Source organism: Eschrichtius robustus, chromosome 8, assembly GCF_028021215.1.
Source record: "Eschrichtius robustus isolate mEscRob2 chromosome 8, mEscRob2.pri, whole genome shotgun sequence".
Lineage (NCBI taxonomy): Eukaryota > Metazoa > Chordata > Mammalia > Artiodactyla > Eschrichtiidae > Eschrichtius > Eschrichtius robustus.
The window spans coordinates 119,464,044-119,480,478 of record NC_090831.1 but is presented as its reverse complement, the minus strand read 5'-3'; the positions used below and the strand labels follow the sequence as shown (position 1 = coordinate 119,480,478).

Here is a 16,435-nt window from a genome sequence, read left to right as displayed (position 1 = left end):
TTACCCTCCCCTCTCCTCACTCTTCTTCCTTCCTATTTCTGTCCTACCTTCCTTCCCCCGACCCTCTTCCTTTTTCTCCTTTTCCCTCCTACTCCCACTTCTCCTCCTTTCATCCCCTCATCCCTCCGGCTTCTCCTCCTCTGCCTTTTCACTTCATTACATTATTGTCACCATCTATGTACTTGGTGCTTTGGGGAATACCAAGATCAATCAGAGAGCTCCTGCTCCAAGAACTTAGTCTAGAAGAAGCTAAAAGACATTTACAGAAATTGCTTAAAATGAAATGGAAAGTAAGAGATTCACTGCTATGGAAGTTGGAAGGGAGTGGTTGTATCTTCTTTGGGAGCAAAGAAGGCTCTGTGGTCAGAAAATGTCTTATGAAAGACAGTAATTGTGTTGTAACACACCATGGTTAAGTATATCTTCTATATGTGTCACCCTTTCTCTCAGTTATTACATGTGATGGATCTTTAGCTCATGAATTAATCTCAACTCTTTTTGATCTCTTATGTTGTCATTAGTGAGTAGCAAGTGCAGTAATATTTAAAATGTAAATATCAAAAGAGTCTATGACATTTTTGTAGAGTTTGTAACACCTTTTAATACTAACGAGTCAGTGCTGGTAGACTGAGGATAACAAGAAGAGGTCCACTGGTGTGATGTACATCAACAGTAGACAGAAATGTGATCACTGGTGACACAAATCCATTTACTCTTCATCAGTTGCTATGTGCAGTCAGTCTCCAAATAGTTTTGAAAATTACCTTCTGTGAACACTGTCTTTTATATCATAATATAGTTCCTCTAGATCTGTGAAGTGTCATCCCCAATAAGTAGCTCTTCAGAATGCCCAGGTGCCTTGGCAATAAGTGCCTCAGAAAATGTTAGATGGGCTTTTAATTGCAACGTCCAAAAGCACATTTCAGGAAGACTCAAAAACTAGTGTATTCAGACCTACTAAAGAATGGACTTGAGGATATGGGGAGGGGGAGGGGTGAGATGTGACAGGGTGAGAGAGTGTCATGGACATATATACACTAGCAAATGTAAAATAGATAGCTAGTGGGAAGCAGCCACATAGCACAGGGAGATCAGCTCGGTGGTTTGTGACCGCCTGGGGTGGGTGGGATGGGGAGGGTGGGAGGGAGGGAGATGCGGGAGGGAGGAGATATGGGAACGTGTGTATATGTGTAGCTGATTCACTTTGTTATAAAGCAGAAACTAACACACCATTGTGAAGCAATTATACTTCAATAAAGATGTTTAAAAAAAAAAAAAACTAGTGTATTGTATCAGGAAATGTTATAATTATTTTAGTTATCTCAGCATGTATACCAGGTATATTTTTGCTGTGAGTCTTTTTAGAAATAAGCATCCTCATTCATTTTAAAAGCATCTGTGTTATACTGGGGAAAATTATATTAAAAATTGACTGAAGTTGGTTATCTTTTATTTATATAATTTTGTTTTCCTCTTAATATTTTACATGAATATATAAGTGAATTTACATGATTGCTTTCCTTCATTAATTGCAGAGTAAGAAAAATATCTAATGCTCTTTAAGATGATATATCCTAGAGGATAGATGTTCAGCTGACTACATTTATCAGCTTTTATTTTTCATTTTTATTTATTGTCAAAAAATGTAGTATTTGGAAACTGCCAAATTGATTCTTGATATTTGAGGTGCTAAAATTTGTGGAGGAACATAGAGTAGGTCTTATTAGGAAGTCACGTGATTTGGACTGCACAGAACCAGAGTCCTAAGTTAAAATGACTGCTTTACATGGTGAAGTACTGGCCAAACTCACTTGACACACAAAACTCACTTGACTTCTTAGATTTCAATTCCTTTAAAAGGATAATAGAGGTATTGGAGGAGTGATTCCTTTTATCCTTTCCAGCAACGTCTCAATCCCTTTAAGTTGCTATAACAGAATACCATAGACTGGATGGTTTACAAACAACAAACACTTACTTCTCCCAGTTCTGGAGGCTGGGAAGTTCTAGGTCAGAGTGCCAGCAGATTCACTGTATGGTGAGGTCTGTTCCCTATTTTATAGATGGCTGTCTTCTTGCTGTGTCCTCATGTGATGGGAGGGGGGAGAGCTTTCTGGGGTTTTTCTTACAAGGGCAGTCATCTATTCATGAGGACTCCACCCTCTTGACCTAATCACCTCCTAATTTAGGTGTTAGGGTTTCAACATATGAATGTGAATTTTGCGGGGACATAAACATATTCAGACCATAAGAAGCATGAATATTCTGTGATCCATATGCGTTTTAACTTGTGTATGGTTGAATGGTGGTAGGTGGAGGCATTTGAAAGAAACTTTAAAAATGAATTAATTTTTGCAACAGGGAAGAAAAAAAGAGATGTGAACTAATAGTCTATTTTTAGTCCTAATTAAGATATAAGGGAGTTACCAAAATAGGTATAAAATGAAATTTTGAAATTCATAGATACTATGATAGGGACGTTTTGAGGAGAAAAGTTTGTAGGAAGATGCTGAAACCAGGCAAGGTGATTTAGAAACCTATTTTACTTCCCAGTTTTGCCTTATTCTGAGAGAACTGTTGTTTTTTGCACATGGCTGATGTTCAGTGAATGTTTCTGAAATCAACTGATTGAACACTTTAATAAGTAACTATCATTGTTTAATGAAAAGACAAAACTGTGCAGTTTCTATGGAACAGAACTCTGTGGTCGGATTGTCTCTTAACCGTTTAGTCCTAAGAAGATGTACAGCTCAAGGAAGAGTTGGTCCAACGTAGGCTAGCTAGAGTTGACCTAAGATGTACTATTTCCAATTGGGTTAAGAACTTAAAAACATTGTACAAAAGAACAAGGTTGGTAATAGGTTTTTTTTTTTTTTTTAATTCATTCATTCATTCATTCATTTTTGGCTGTGTTGGGTCTTCGTTTCTGTGCGAGGGCTTTCTCTACTTGCGGCAAGGGGGGGCCACTCTTCATCGCGGTGCGCGGGCCTCTCACTATCGTGGCCTCTCTTGTTGTGGAGCACGGGCTCCAGATGCGCAGGCTCAGTAGTTGTGGCTCACTGGCCTAGTTGCTCCATGGCATGTGGGATCTTCCCAGACCAGGGCTCGAAACCCATATCTCCTGCATTGGCAGGCAGATTCTCAACCACTGTGCCACCAGGGAAGCCCAGTAATAGGTTTTTAAATACTCGTCCTTATGAATTTTATCCTGAATGTGTACATGAGAAGCTCTGAGTCGGAGTTCTTATTACCTCTAATAAAAGTTAGATGAAACAAGTATTAAATATTTAACTTTCATAGAATCCTATCAACCTCCTCTTGGATATGAAGGCCTTCCTTGCCTTTTGCACCACTTCCAGTTATATTTTGATATTGCATCAATTCCTATGCTCTAGTTTTTATCCCTTGGCTCATGCAATGATAGGTCAATGGTCCTATGCTACCATACTGCATACTCCATATGTGAAAGACAAGGAAATATGATATTTTCCCTTAACTTATTAAGTGGGAGGTGGCAGCTGTGCTTTCTCCCCTCTTGAAAGAGTCTCTGGTGGAAATTTTATGGGCCTGAATCTTAACCCCAACCGATTTGACAATTTATATCAGTAAAATCTCTCCAGGAGCCACATAGCTCCGTGTGTCTTAGCTTTTATGACCTAGAGATGTCTCTAGGTTCTGGGGCTTTATCTCTTTTGACATATAATGCCCAGCAGTAATATTCAGTCTCCCTTTAACTAGGAACCTGGTTCCTTATGTAACAATTTGGCCATCTTGAGAAGACATATAGAAGTTATATTATGATTCTGAATCAGAACAATTAGGTAAAAAGCTAGATCTAGTTTTTATGGTATATGAAGGGCAGAATATTTCTGGAAGACATGAAAGCAGCTATTCTCTTCTTTTTATCATATGTACTTCGGAAGCTCAGAAAGCAAGAGCGTTTGGCAAGAGCACTGAGAAGTCCAGGGAAGTTTTATTTCTCCACAGTTAGGTGTTTTAAGTGGGAAGAAATTCTACCAGGTCATGTCAATGTTTTATGTAAAAAATAGTAAAGGATGGCTTATGTAGATACAGTAAGGTAGGTTTTCCAAAATGAGTTCTGAAAAAATATAAATGGTAAGGAAGAGAAATAAGGTAACAGTGATATAATTAGAAACATCCATTTGGGGGAATTCTCTCTCTTTATTTAGTAACCGTGACCTTTGTGGTATTGCAGACCTATCTAGAAGATTCCTATTTCTAGAAGTATGTCAGTAGGATATTTAGAAAATGTTTTTGAACTGACTCCTGCTCTACAAAGAATGCATAATCCTCATCATCATTTGTTCAGTTCAAATCTGCTGAAAGTTTTAAACTGGTATAAGGGTAAAATACTGTCAAAGTTTGTATCTATTTGTAGAAGGTACTATGCAAAGACTATGAGTCTTTGTGTTAGGTTTCAACTGGGAGCTTTTTTTAAACCAATAATCTTCTTTAATCTTTATATATATATTTTTAAAATAAATTTATTTATTTATCTATCTATCTATCTATCTTTGGCTGTGCTGGGTCTTCATTGCTGAGTGCAGGCTTTCTCTAGCTGCGGCGAGCGGGGCTACTCTTCGTTGCGGTGTGCGGGCTTCTCATTGCGGTGGCTTTTCTTGTTGCGGAGCACGGGCTCTAGGCGCGCGGGCTCAGTAGTTGTGGCTCGCGGGCTCTAGAGCGCAGGCTCAGTAATTGTGGCGCATGGGCTTAGTTGCTCCACGGCATGTGGGATCTTCCCGGACCAGGGCTCGAACCCATGTCCCCTGCATTGGCAGGCAGATTCTTAACCACTGCGACACCAGGGAAGCCCCTTTATATGTTTTTTTAAGCAAGATAAATATTGACTGATAGTGAGACTAAGTTGACGCATTAGTTGGATATGTGGAGTTGCCCTCAATCATACTGTATGGAAACTAAGCGTATAAGACATAACATCCCATTCACTCTGAAAATAGGCTCTGTTTCTTTTTCCTTTTGAGTACATTAGCTCTCTCTCTGGTCCTTATAATCATAGTTTTAAAGGTTAGCAACTAAGTAGCCTTTAATAGTTGACTTACTTGGAACTCTTTCTTTCAGCTTTCTGCCTGAATTCATCAGTGGAGACTTTGATTCTATTAGGCCTGAAGTTAGAGAATACTACGCTATTAAGGTAAACCATTAACACTTCTATATTTAAGGTCTTTCTCATTTGATTGCTTTTCCTATGTTTTTTCCCTGGTTTTCTGGGTGTATGTGTAGGGATTGAGAAACTCATTGTTTGGTTACTTTGTTACTTAAGAAGTATTTTTCTAGCAATTGTCATACACATTCAAATGGAAATTTAGAAAATGACAAGTGGGAACACGATCTTAGAATTTCTATGACCATCAGTTAAACATTAATGCTTAGTCTTTTAAGCGTGTATATTTTAAATGAGTTTATAGTTTTTATGCCTCATTAAAAATATACTATATTGTCTACATCCTCATTAATTATGTATTTTTCACACATCATTTTAAATTTCATTTAATGAATGTATTGTATTTTACTTAATCAATTCCCAATTGATGTACATTTAAATGTTGTCCATTTTATTGTAAATGAAAAACATCTTTGTAAATGAATTTTTATAAAAATCCCTAATTGTGTGTGCCTAGAATTTTAGAACCAAAGTTATTTTTTTTAATATTAGTTTTCTTGAAACTATTACTAAAATAATAGTGTTATTCAGAACAGAACTACTCTGTTCTGAATAACACTATTCATTACAACTTGAAATTAATAATAATGTACAACTTATTAAGGTGTTCATTTTGTCACTATTGTGCAAATCTTCCAAAGATCCTTGCCACTTAAGAACATGCAAATGATCTAATTGCGAATGATAAAAGACACAGAGGAGTGTCTTATACTAATTAATAATTCAAGCTTTCACTGGCTTTAGAGGACAATGCAGGGTTATTAAAATGAAAATTATAGCCTCAGCAGTTCTTCTAGCCACAACACCATCATCTGTTATTCTGAACTGGCATTAGTAAATTGTGCATTTTTTAAAGAAACAGCAGTTATTGAAAGAAACTTTAAATTCTTTATAAGGCTCTGGGATGGCTGAGATAAATTCATAAAGAAGAAAGAGGAAAACTTTTGTAGGAAGGAAGGAGGGAGGGGGAGGCAGGGGAGGATAGAAGGAAAGAAGGGAAAAGGAAAAAGAAAAGAGAGAGAAAAAAGGGAAACATGAATCTAGGTGAGGAAACAAGGTACCGAGGTTATAAAGTGTAGGCTGTTGTGATGGAAATTCTGGGGCCAGCAGTGAATGCAGATCTGTGCACACCCCATCTACCCACCAGGTGATCAGCCTTTTCCATCAGCAAATGAAGACTGCTCCCAAGTCAGTGTTTGATATTCATGCTCAATTACTTTAACAATGGCATGTTTCTGTTCATTCCCCGCAGTCTCACTTCTCATTAACTCCATACCTCAGCCTCCTTGGGACAGAAAGCCCTCAGCCTTGCTTACAGTGCAGAGTTTTGCAAATTCATAGACATTAATCATATTTTCAGGGGCAGAAGAAACAGCAGGAGAGGCAGGGACAAACAGACTCAGAAACCAGTTGAAGATCTGGCCAGACGTGACTGTTCTCTCCCTCTCTTGAGCGCTGCCAGCTTGCCAAGACTGTAGGTGTCAATCTGACGGGATGAGGAAATAGCAGGGAAGAATGGGAAGCCAGCTTTTTTTGTTTCTGAATGGCTCAGGGGTGAAGGAAGATTTTGAGTTAATACCTTTAGATGAATTTCCCTTATATTTCCTGCTTCACTTTTGATTTTAACCTCCAAAGCTAACTTATATTTGTTAAGGTTTTGTTTGAAAAATAAGATTAACCGAATCTTCTAATTCCTACATTGCGTACTTCTAAGTTGATGTAGTACAATCTAGGTTGTTTTTTTTTTTTTTCATGTATCGATGAGAACTCACTGCTTTTGAACTCTTTGGATCTGTTCTTAGAGGGCATCAGTGATGTCTTGTATAAGCTAATGTGCCCTGTAGAGCACATGGCGAATGTTTGGCTGCAGTTTTAATAATGATGGTAATGACAACAAGTTAATGCAGCATTACACACAATTCATATAAGCCATCATCTCCACCTTAAGCAATCTTTAAGCTGCTCTGTTACAAATGAAAGGAGGTTATTTCCACTGAAAGTGGAAAATACACTTTTTTCCCACCTGGTTTGGATCATCAATGAAGCTGAAACTGAGGCTCTATTGAAGAAAGTAAAATAAGGAAGAAATTTAAAATGCTAAAGTTTTGTTAAAATCATAAAGTCGATTCGTAGCCAACATTGGTTCATACGACTTTTTTCCCCCAATAGATATATCACTGACTTATAGGAAAAATCCAGGTTTATATGACTATACGTGACTTTTACTTGGTTTGCCTGCTTAATTTCTGAAAATGCTGAAATATCAAGTAGTTGGTTTGTCAGCTTTTAAACAGAATATACCCTAGTTCTTGCCATCTGTATTCATTAGTTATTACTGTGTAACAAATTGTCCTAAAATTTAGCAGCTTAAAACAGCAAACAGTTCTTCTCTTGCACAGGGTCTCCGGGTAAGAAATATGAGAGTCAGTTAATAGGGTGGTAGTGGCTCAAGGTTTCTCATGAGGTTATAATGTAGCCTGGTTTTTCCGTCATCTCAAGGCACCCCTGGGGCTACAGAAATTTCTTCCAAGATTATTCCTGTGGTTCTTGGTTGGTTTTACTGCCTGTTACTTCTTACTGGCTCTTGGTTGGAGATATCAGTTCCTGGCCATTGGGCTGCTCACAGCATGGCAGGCTGCTTTCCGGGGAAAGAGGGAGGGAAAAGAAAACATGTATGCAAGAGAGCCAGCCCAAGACAGAAATAGTGGTCTTTTTCATAACCTAATTTCGTCAGTGATACATCACCTTACTGTCTCTTCTGCCAGTTGTTAATTAGTCGCAAAGACCAACCCTGGTACAGTGTGGGATCAGGCTACACAAGGGTGTCAGTATCAGGAGGCAGGGATCATTGGTAACCATGTGGAGGCTGGCTACCAAACTGTCTGACCTGGTACTGATAAAACTGGATTGTTAGGCAATGAGAAAGATGTTTTAATATCATCATAATGAGCTCTTGGTCTTTAATTAGTAATATGTAAGAGGAAAGAAGAAAACATAGCCATTAGCGATTTTTCTTCGATTAGGTCTCTATATGCATAACCTGCTTCAAGTTAGGTTACATACCAACCACCTAATCACTAGTCTTTATGTCTATAGCCCTTCATTATTTATTCCTTTGGGTTTTGGACAAGAAGGGGGGCAAGCTCTGGTCTACCACTTAATTCCATATGGTCCACAGGATATGAACCAAGATATACAATTTATACCTCTTGTTAGTTAACGTGCAGCAGTTTGAAAACTGCATATGTTAGAGAGCAGTGATGTACCATTGGATCCATGCCAAAGATGTAATTTGAAATTTCAATTGAAGGACAGTGTGACTTGTAACTACCAATGTATTTTTCCATGCTGATAGCTCCCTGTAACCTGTTTTAATATTAAACATAAAGATACAATAACCATTGATTATATGTAGTGATAGTCCAACTACTTGTGATCGACTTCCCTGATGCACATGGTCTGCCATTCTTTTTTTTTTTTAACAAGAAATAGTTTATTTTATGACTTTTATACATTGACTTAATTTTTAAAATATTTAATATTTTCAATGTTATTTATTCTTCTTAACTTATAAAGAAGTATATTTTTTAAATTTTTAAATATTTAATTTTTTAACATCTTTATTGGAGTATAACTGCTTTACAATGGTATGTTAATTTCTGCTTTATAACAAAGTGAATCAGCTATACATATACATATATCCCCATATCTCCTCCCTCGTGCATCTCGCTCCCACCCTCCCTATCCCACCCCTCTAGGTGGTCACAAAGCACCGAGCTGATCTCCCTGTGCTATGCGGCTGCTTCCCACTAGCTATCTGTTTTACGTTTGGTAGTGTATATATGTCCATGCCACTCTCTCACTTTGTCACAGCTTACCCTTCCCCCTCCCCGTGTCCTCAAGTCCATTCTCCATGTCTGCGTCTTTATTCCTGTCCTGCCCCTAGGTTCTTCAGAACCATTTTTTTTTTAGATTCCATATATATGTGTTAGCATATGGTATTTGTTTTTCTCTTTCTGACTTACTTCACTCTGTATGATAGACTCTAGGTCCATCCCCTCACTACAAATAACTCAATTTCGTTTCTTTTTATGGCTGAGTAATATTCTATTGTCTATATGTGCCACATCTTCTTTATCCATTCATATGTCAGTGGACACTTAGGTTGCTTCCATGTCCTGGCTATTGTAAAATAGAGCTGCAATGAACATTGTGGTACATGACTCTTTTTGAATTATGGTTTTCTCAGGGTATATGCCCAGTAGTAGGATTGCTGGGTCGTATGGTAGTTCTATTTTTAGTTTTTTAAGGAACCTCCATACTGTTCTCCATAGTGGCTGTATCAATTTACATTTGCACCAACAGTGCAAGAGGGTTCCCTTTTCTCCATCCCCTCTCCAGCATTTACTGTTTGTAGATTTCTTGATGATGGCCATTCTGACCAGTGTGAGGTGATAACCTCACTGTAGTTTTGATTTGCATTTCTCTAATGATCAGTGAAGTTGAGCATCCTTTCATGTGTTTGTTGGCAATCTGTATATCTTCTTTGGAGAAATGTCTATTTAGGTCTTTGGCCCATTTTTGGATTAGGGTATTTGTTTTTTTGATATTGAGCTGCATGAGCTGCTTGTAAACTTTGGAGATTAATCCTTAGTCCTTTTGGGCATTAATCTCCTTTTAACCTTTTGGAGATTAATCGTTTGCAAATATTTTCTCCCATCCTGAGGGTTGTGTTTTCATCTAGTTTATGGTTTCCTTTGCTGTGCAAAAGCTTTTAAGTTTCATAGGTCCCATTTGTTTATTTTTGTTTTTGTTTCCATTTCTCTAGGAGGTGGGTCAAAAAGGATCTTGCTGTGATTTATGTCATGGAGTGTTCTGCCTATGTTTTCCTCTAAGAGTTTTATAGTGTCTGGCCTTACATTTAGGTCTTTAATCCATGTTGAGTTTATTTTTGTGTATGGTGTTAGGGAGTGTTCTCATTTCATTCTTTTACGGGTAGCTGTCCAGTTTCCCCAGCACCACTTATTGAAGAGGCTGTCTTTTCTGCATTGTATATTCTGCCTCCTTTATCAAAGATAAGGTGACCATATGTGCGTGGGTTTATCTCTGGGCTTTCTATCCTGTTCCATTGATCTATATTTCTGTTTTTGTGCCAGTACCATACTGTCTTGATGACTGTAGCTTTGTAGTACAGTCTGAAGTCCGGGAGCCTGATTCCTCCAGCTCTGTTTTTCTTTCTCAAGATTGCTTTGGCTATTCAGGGTCTTTTGTGTTTCCATACAGATTGTGAAATTTTTTGTTCTAGTTGTGTGGAAAATGCCATTGGTAGTTTGATAGGGATTGCATTGAATCTATAGATTACTTTGGGTAGTATAGTCATTTTCACAATGTTGATTCTTCCAATCCAAGAACATGGTCTATCTCTCCATCTGTTTGTATCATCTTTAATTTCTTTCATCAGTGTCTTATAGTTTTCTGCATACAGGTCTTTTGTCTCCTTAGGTAGGTTTATTCCTAGGCATTTTATTCTTTTTGTTGCATTGGTAAATGGGAGTGTTTCCTTAATTTCTCTTTCAGATTTTTCATCATTAGTGTATAGGAATGCAAGAGATTTCTGTGCATTAATTTTGTATCCTGCAACTCTACCATATTCATTAATTAGCTCTAGCAGTTTTCTGGTGGCAGTTTTAGGATTCTCTATGTATAGTATCATGTCATCTGCAAACAGTGACAGCTTTACTTCTTCTTTTCCAGTTTGGATTCCTTTTATTTCTTTTTCTTCTCTGATTGCTGTGGCTAAAACTTCCAAAACTATGTTGAATAATAGTGGTGAGAGTGGGAAACCTTATCTTGTTCCTGATCTTAGTGGAAATGGTTTCCGTTTTTCACCATTGAGGACGATGTTGGCTGTGGGTTTGTCATATATGGCCTTTATTATATTGAGGTAAGTTCCCTCTGTGCCTGATTTCTGCAGGGTTTTTATCATAAATGCGTGTTGAATTTTGTCAAAAGCTTTCTCTGCATCTGTTGAGATGATCATACGGTTTTTCTCCTTCAGTTTGTTAATATGGTTTATCACATTGATTGATTTGCGTATATTGAAGAATCCTTGCATTCCTGGGATAAACCCCACTTGATCATGGTGTATGATCCTTTTAATGTGCTGTTGGATTCTGTTTGCTAGTATTTTGTTCAGGATTTTTGCATCTCTGTTCATCAGTGATATTGGCCTGTAGTTTTCTTTCTTTGTGACCTCTTTGTCTGGTTTTGGTATCAGGGTTTTGGTGGCCTCGTTGAATGAGTTTGGGAGTGTTTGTCCCTCTGCTATATTTTGGAAGAGTTTGAGAAGGATAGGTGTTAGCTCTTCTCTAAATGTTTGATAGAATTCGCCTGTGAAGCCATCTGGTCCTGGGCTTTTGTTTGTTGGAAGATTTTTAATCCCAATCTCAATTTCAGTGCTTGTGATTGGTCTGTTTATATTTTCTGTTTCTTCTTGGTTCAGTCTCAGAAGGTTGTGCTTTTCTAAGAATTTGTCCATTTCTTCCAGGTTGTGCATTTTACTGGTGGTATGCCATTCTTAATTTATTCCATAAAGCCTCCTTTTCAGATAGCTGTGACATCTTTTGCCTTTTGCCCATTTGTCTTAGTTCGTCTCTGCCTGGTTCACTAATATTAACTCAGAATGAGGAATGTCTCTTACAGATTTTCTCCTTGATATTTTATTTTCCTTTATATTTTTCACTTTCTGAGTCAGTCAGTGCTTCCTTGATTCAACGTTAAAATCACCTATTTCAGTCTTTTTAGTTATTCTGTCAGTCATGCCCACATGTGTTTCAGTTTCCTGAGACCTTTGAAGAAACTGTAATATCTCATGTAACTTCTGATAGTCTTTTACTCTTGTATATAGTCTTTGGGGTTTTTACTGGACATAGGAAGGTGGTTTTAAAGCATGCTTCCTTATGCTTAGGAGGTTAAGGAATTAGTTGCAGTATTTAATTAATGCCTTAGAAAGTCACCGAAAAACAGGTTTTTCCATAAATGTAGATGTGTTAGGATATAAGATAGCAATATGTTGTAAATATACTGATAAAAATGTAAAATAATTTAAAATATTATAAAAATTAAACAGTGTTATTAAGCCCAATTTTATGATGTGGAAACTGAGGCCCATAAAAGCTTAAATGACTTAAGGAAAATGGTAGAACTAGTTAGAGACAGCTCTTGTATCAATGTCCATGTTTTCTATAAAAATTTTTTATTAAAACTGGGACTCAGTTACTACTGCTGCTCTCAAACAGATTACATCTTTGGTCTGTTGGACAGGACAGTTGTTTTTTGCATGAGGTATTTAGCATCCCTGGGAATGAATGCCAGTATCACCAGCAATGTGATAATGGTCAGTGTGAGAACCAAACACTCTCCCTTCACATTTTCATCATGTCACTCCCTTTCACCCACATTTCTGGGGTGGCAAGAGTAGAACTGCAGTAGTTGGGCCAGACCAAGAATGACCAAACAAACTGGTAAATTATTACATTACATAAAATCTATTTATAGGACATGGCATTGAGCCAAGATAGAACATTGAAGAACCAAGGTGATTTGGTAACAGAAAGATAGCAAGGGCATGGGTAGGCTGTTAAGTATTAAGAATGTCGTCTTTGTGCTATGACAAAAGTGAGTCTTTTGGCATTCCGAAAACTGATGCCATCAACACAAGGCCATGTTCTTGACAGGGTGGCGAAAACTACCCTCGTCATAAGTCAGGAATAGGCCTCTAGATCTTAGTTCTGATATTATCTTCTCTGTGAATTCTTCCAGATCCTGGAAGAACACGGTATGGTATCCTAACGATGGTCAAGAGTATTGGAACATGGTGTGGGCCAAAGACCCTGTTAGCTCTGCGGTTACAAAGATAAGACTTGGTTGAAGAGATACAGTGAACTCCAGTATAAATGATGAGTGAGACTTGCAGTAACGTTGAGTTGATGCTAGGCCACTAATTTTCTATTAGAGACATAACAAGATTATTCTAGGCCAGCTGGTAATTCTACAGCACTGTAAACTGCAGGAGTGGAGACAGAGATCCAGGCAGACTATTGTCTCCTTGTTCTTTCATTGTATCTTTTTCAGAAGTGGGAAAGATAAGATTTTTTTTATTTTTGGGAAATAACATGAGTTATTAAAGAATATCTTTTATTAAATCATTGTTTCTTGATGATATTTTCCTATTGTCATCTAACAGTGGCATGACCATACCCACATTTCTGCAGACTCAGTCAATGGGCAAGGGTAGTCTGTCTAAACTTTTTTTTTTTTTAATTTATTTTATTTATTTTTGGCTGTGTTGGGTCTTCGTTGTTGCACGTGGGTTTTCTCTAGTTGCAGAGAGCAGGGGCTACTCTTCATTGCGGTGCGTGGGCTTCTCATTGTGGTGGCTTCTCTTATTGTGGAGAACGGGCTCTAGGTGTGTGGGCTTCAGTAGCTGTGGCACGCGGGCTTTGTTGCTCCATGGCACGTGGGATCTTCCCGGACCAGGGCTCAAACCTGTGTCTCCTGAATTGGCAGGCAGATTCTTAACCACTGTACCACCGGGGAAGCCCTGTCTAAACTTTTTTAACCTGTACTCCTTTTGTTAAATATAAGATGCCATAAATGTTATATCTAATAGCAGAAAATTTCTCATCATTTTACACTTCATCATAATGTCTGTTGCTTCTATAAATGTGTTTCAGTTACATTTTAGGAGACTGAGTATTTGGGTTTGAATATATTTTTTCCCAGTCAAAATAATGGGAAACGGGCTTTTGGCTGACATTTGAATAGGATGTCTGATTTTTCTTAAATGGACTACTGATGTTAAGCAGGAAATGCTTGTGTTTTAATTCCAATTTAAAGGCAAAGACACTGATTCTCAAATAGTGTGGGTGGGAGGTATAGGTAGGTATATTACTTAGGCAGAGATGTCAAATAACTTAATACTTAGTCTTGGCTATCAGTAGTGTGCCTTTTAGTTTTTAAGTTTTTATAAATGAAGCGATAATGTTTTCATGAACTAACTATGCAGATTATTTTTTGAGTTGTTAGTTTGCATATATGGATGTCTTACCAAGGCATACAAATTAAATTATGTTATATAGCCCTGGCTTTTTCATATATTTGTAATAATGGTCACATAATGTTGTACATGTGAGAGACCTCTCGAAGTGCTAAAAGAACTATTTTAATGTAAAGTGTTAGTATTTTGTTTTACTCTGTAAAGTTGTTAACTGAAAAGCTTTTTAATAACTATCCTCACTAACATTGCTTTTAAAATGATTTCTAATCATTTTATTTCCATAAGTGTACAATTTATGAACCTAGATTTGATTCGTAATCAAAATTAATTATAGTATCCTTGTGAGTTTGACAGTGCCTTGGGTTCAATTCTATTTAAATTTAACAGTCTCCACAGATGTTTTTAATCTTCAGTTAAAAACATCTGTGTGGCTCTACCTAATCTCATGTATCTTGTTATTTTCTCTTAGCTGTGTCTCTTTCCCAGTTCCAGCCAGCCACATGCCAACAACTTTTAGACATGGTAAAATTAATTAATTTAGAGAAAATGGCAAACAGGACTGTGAGAAATTATAAAATATTAGCAAGTTTGACTCTTATGCCAAACAGAGGAAATTGTATGAATATATAAAGCTCAGCTCCATTTATTGGTATACTTTTTTAAGTGAAACACACACACACACACACACACACACACACACCACCCCCCCCACCCCCCCACCCCCCGAGAATAGTAAATTCTTAGGCTTAAGCATCAAGACTAACATATGCTGGGCTATAAAGGCTTTGTGAAGGGAATTATAGACAGGCAGTTTCCATTGACAGCTGAGTGACAGGTTCTTCACTTTGGTAGGCTTACCCTTTTAGCATCTCAGCAAGGGAATGATGAGACAAGCAGGGGACATTATGTGAAACTGTCTCTTGAATACACCTTCATTCTTAGGCTTGCCTCAATCATAGTCCTTTCAAATTGTCTATATTTTTCAAAGCCTGTCTTGTTTGAATTTGTGTAACATACTTAAGGCATTTAAAAAGGGGGAGCCTATGCCCTTTAAATTTTTAAGCCCTCCAGAGTGCCTCACATGTGACTCCTGGGCCAGCCCAGCCTGTCTCTTCTCTAACTCTGTGATCTCTGGGGCCTCTGTGACTGTTTCTCTTCCCTCATTCATCTGGATCATGGAACCCCCTACTCATCAATCTTCCCCCAGGGTTCCCCACCTGTAGCTGTTGGGTATTCCTTCCTTTGTTCTTTTCTTGCAGAGCTTGATCGAAACAATGTTATCATAATTTTCCTCCTTCTCCCTATTAATATGTAATATGTGATCTCCTGCAACCTGAAGTCTTGGTCATTCCTTCTGGGATCCCTAGGAATTAGTAGGTTCTCATGAAAGTTTATATGACTCAGGTGTCTAATCCTTCTTTTAGATACTTGGTATAAAAAAGATTTATACCAAGTGCCACATGATAACTTGGTATAAAAAAGATTTCTGTGATCAAATGAGTTTGTGAAATTTGACATTCTCTATGTCCCTCTTGGAAATTCACCATGTGCAGTATCATTCTAAGTAAGTCTGCCAAAATTTTAATTTTGTTTATCTTAGTGTTATGGCTTCTCAAGTGAGTTTCACCATTGAAAAACTACCCTTTACCCACTAACAGTTAAAGTAGTATATTGGTTTCCAACAGGCTAAAGTGTATTTGGATGCTTATAAGTTTGTTGTACTATTTCAGGTTTTCTCTACTTTTAAAAATTGATGAGAGAAATTATCAATATAACCTTGAAAAGAGTAATAGCTGACAGTTACTTTAACGTGCTCACAATATGACAGACACTTTTATATGTACTTTCATTTATAAATTCATTTAATCCTTGCATCAAATTTTATTAGGTTGGAACTGTCACCTACATTTTACAGATGAGTATGGAAGCACAAAGAGGTTGAGTAACTTGCCCAAGCTTACACAACTAGGAAATGGTTTAAGTAGGCTCCAAACAGGCATTCTGGCCCCAGAATCCGTGCTCTTTTCTAGCCATTATGCCATAATCCTCTAGTTGAAAGGAGGGAGTTTTCTTAAAGTAAAGTGACGATCAGTTTCACATGCTGAGGAAATCCTGTGGCCTCCTTTTCTTTGTGAGCATTCAGTTTTCCTTTTCAGGTCCTGCTTAGTTCTGAG

The 16,435-nt window shown here is 37.6% G+C and overlaps 1 protein-coding gene across 2 annotated transcripts in view; it reads left to right on the top strand.

Annotated features, from left to right (window-relative positions):
* The window catches only part of TPK1 (thiamin pyrophosphokinase 1), a 358,052-nt gene that overhangs the window by 159,577 nt on the left and 182,040 nt on the right, over positions 1 to 16,435 (top strand). For both annotated transcript variants that reach the window (XM_068549611.1, XM_068549612.1), the window contains exon 5: positions 5,101 to 5,173. In XM_068549611.1, coding sequence (XP_068405712.1) covers positions 5,101 to 5,173 — 73 coding nt within the window. The remainder of the gene's footprint in view (positions 1 to 5,100; positions 5,174 to 16,435) is intronic.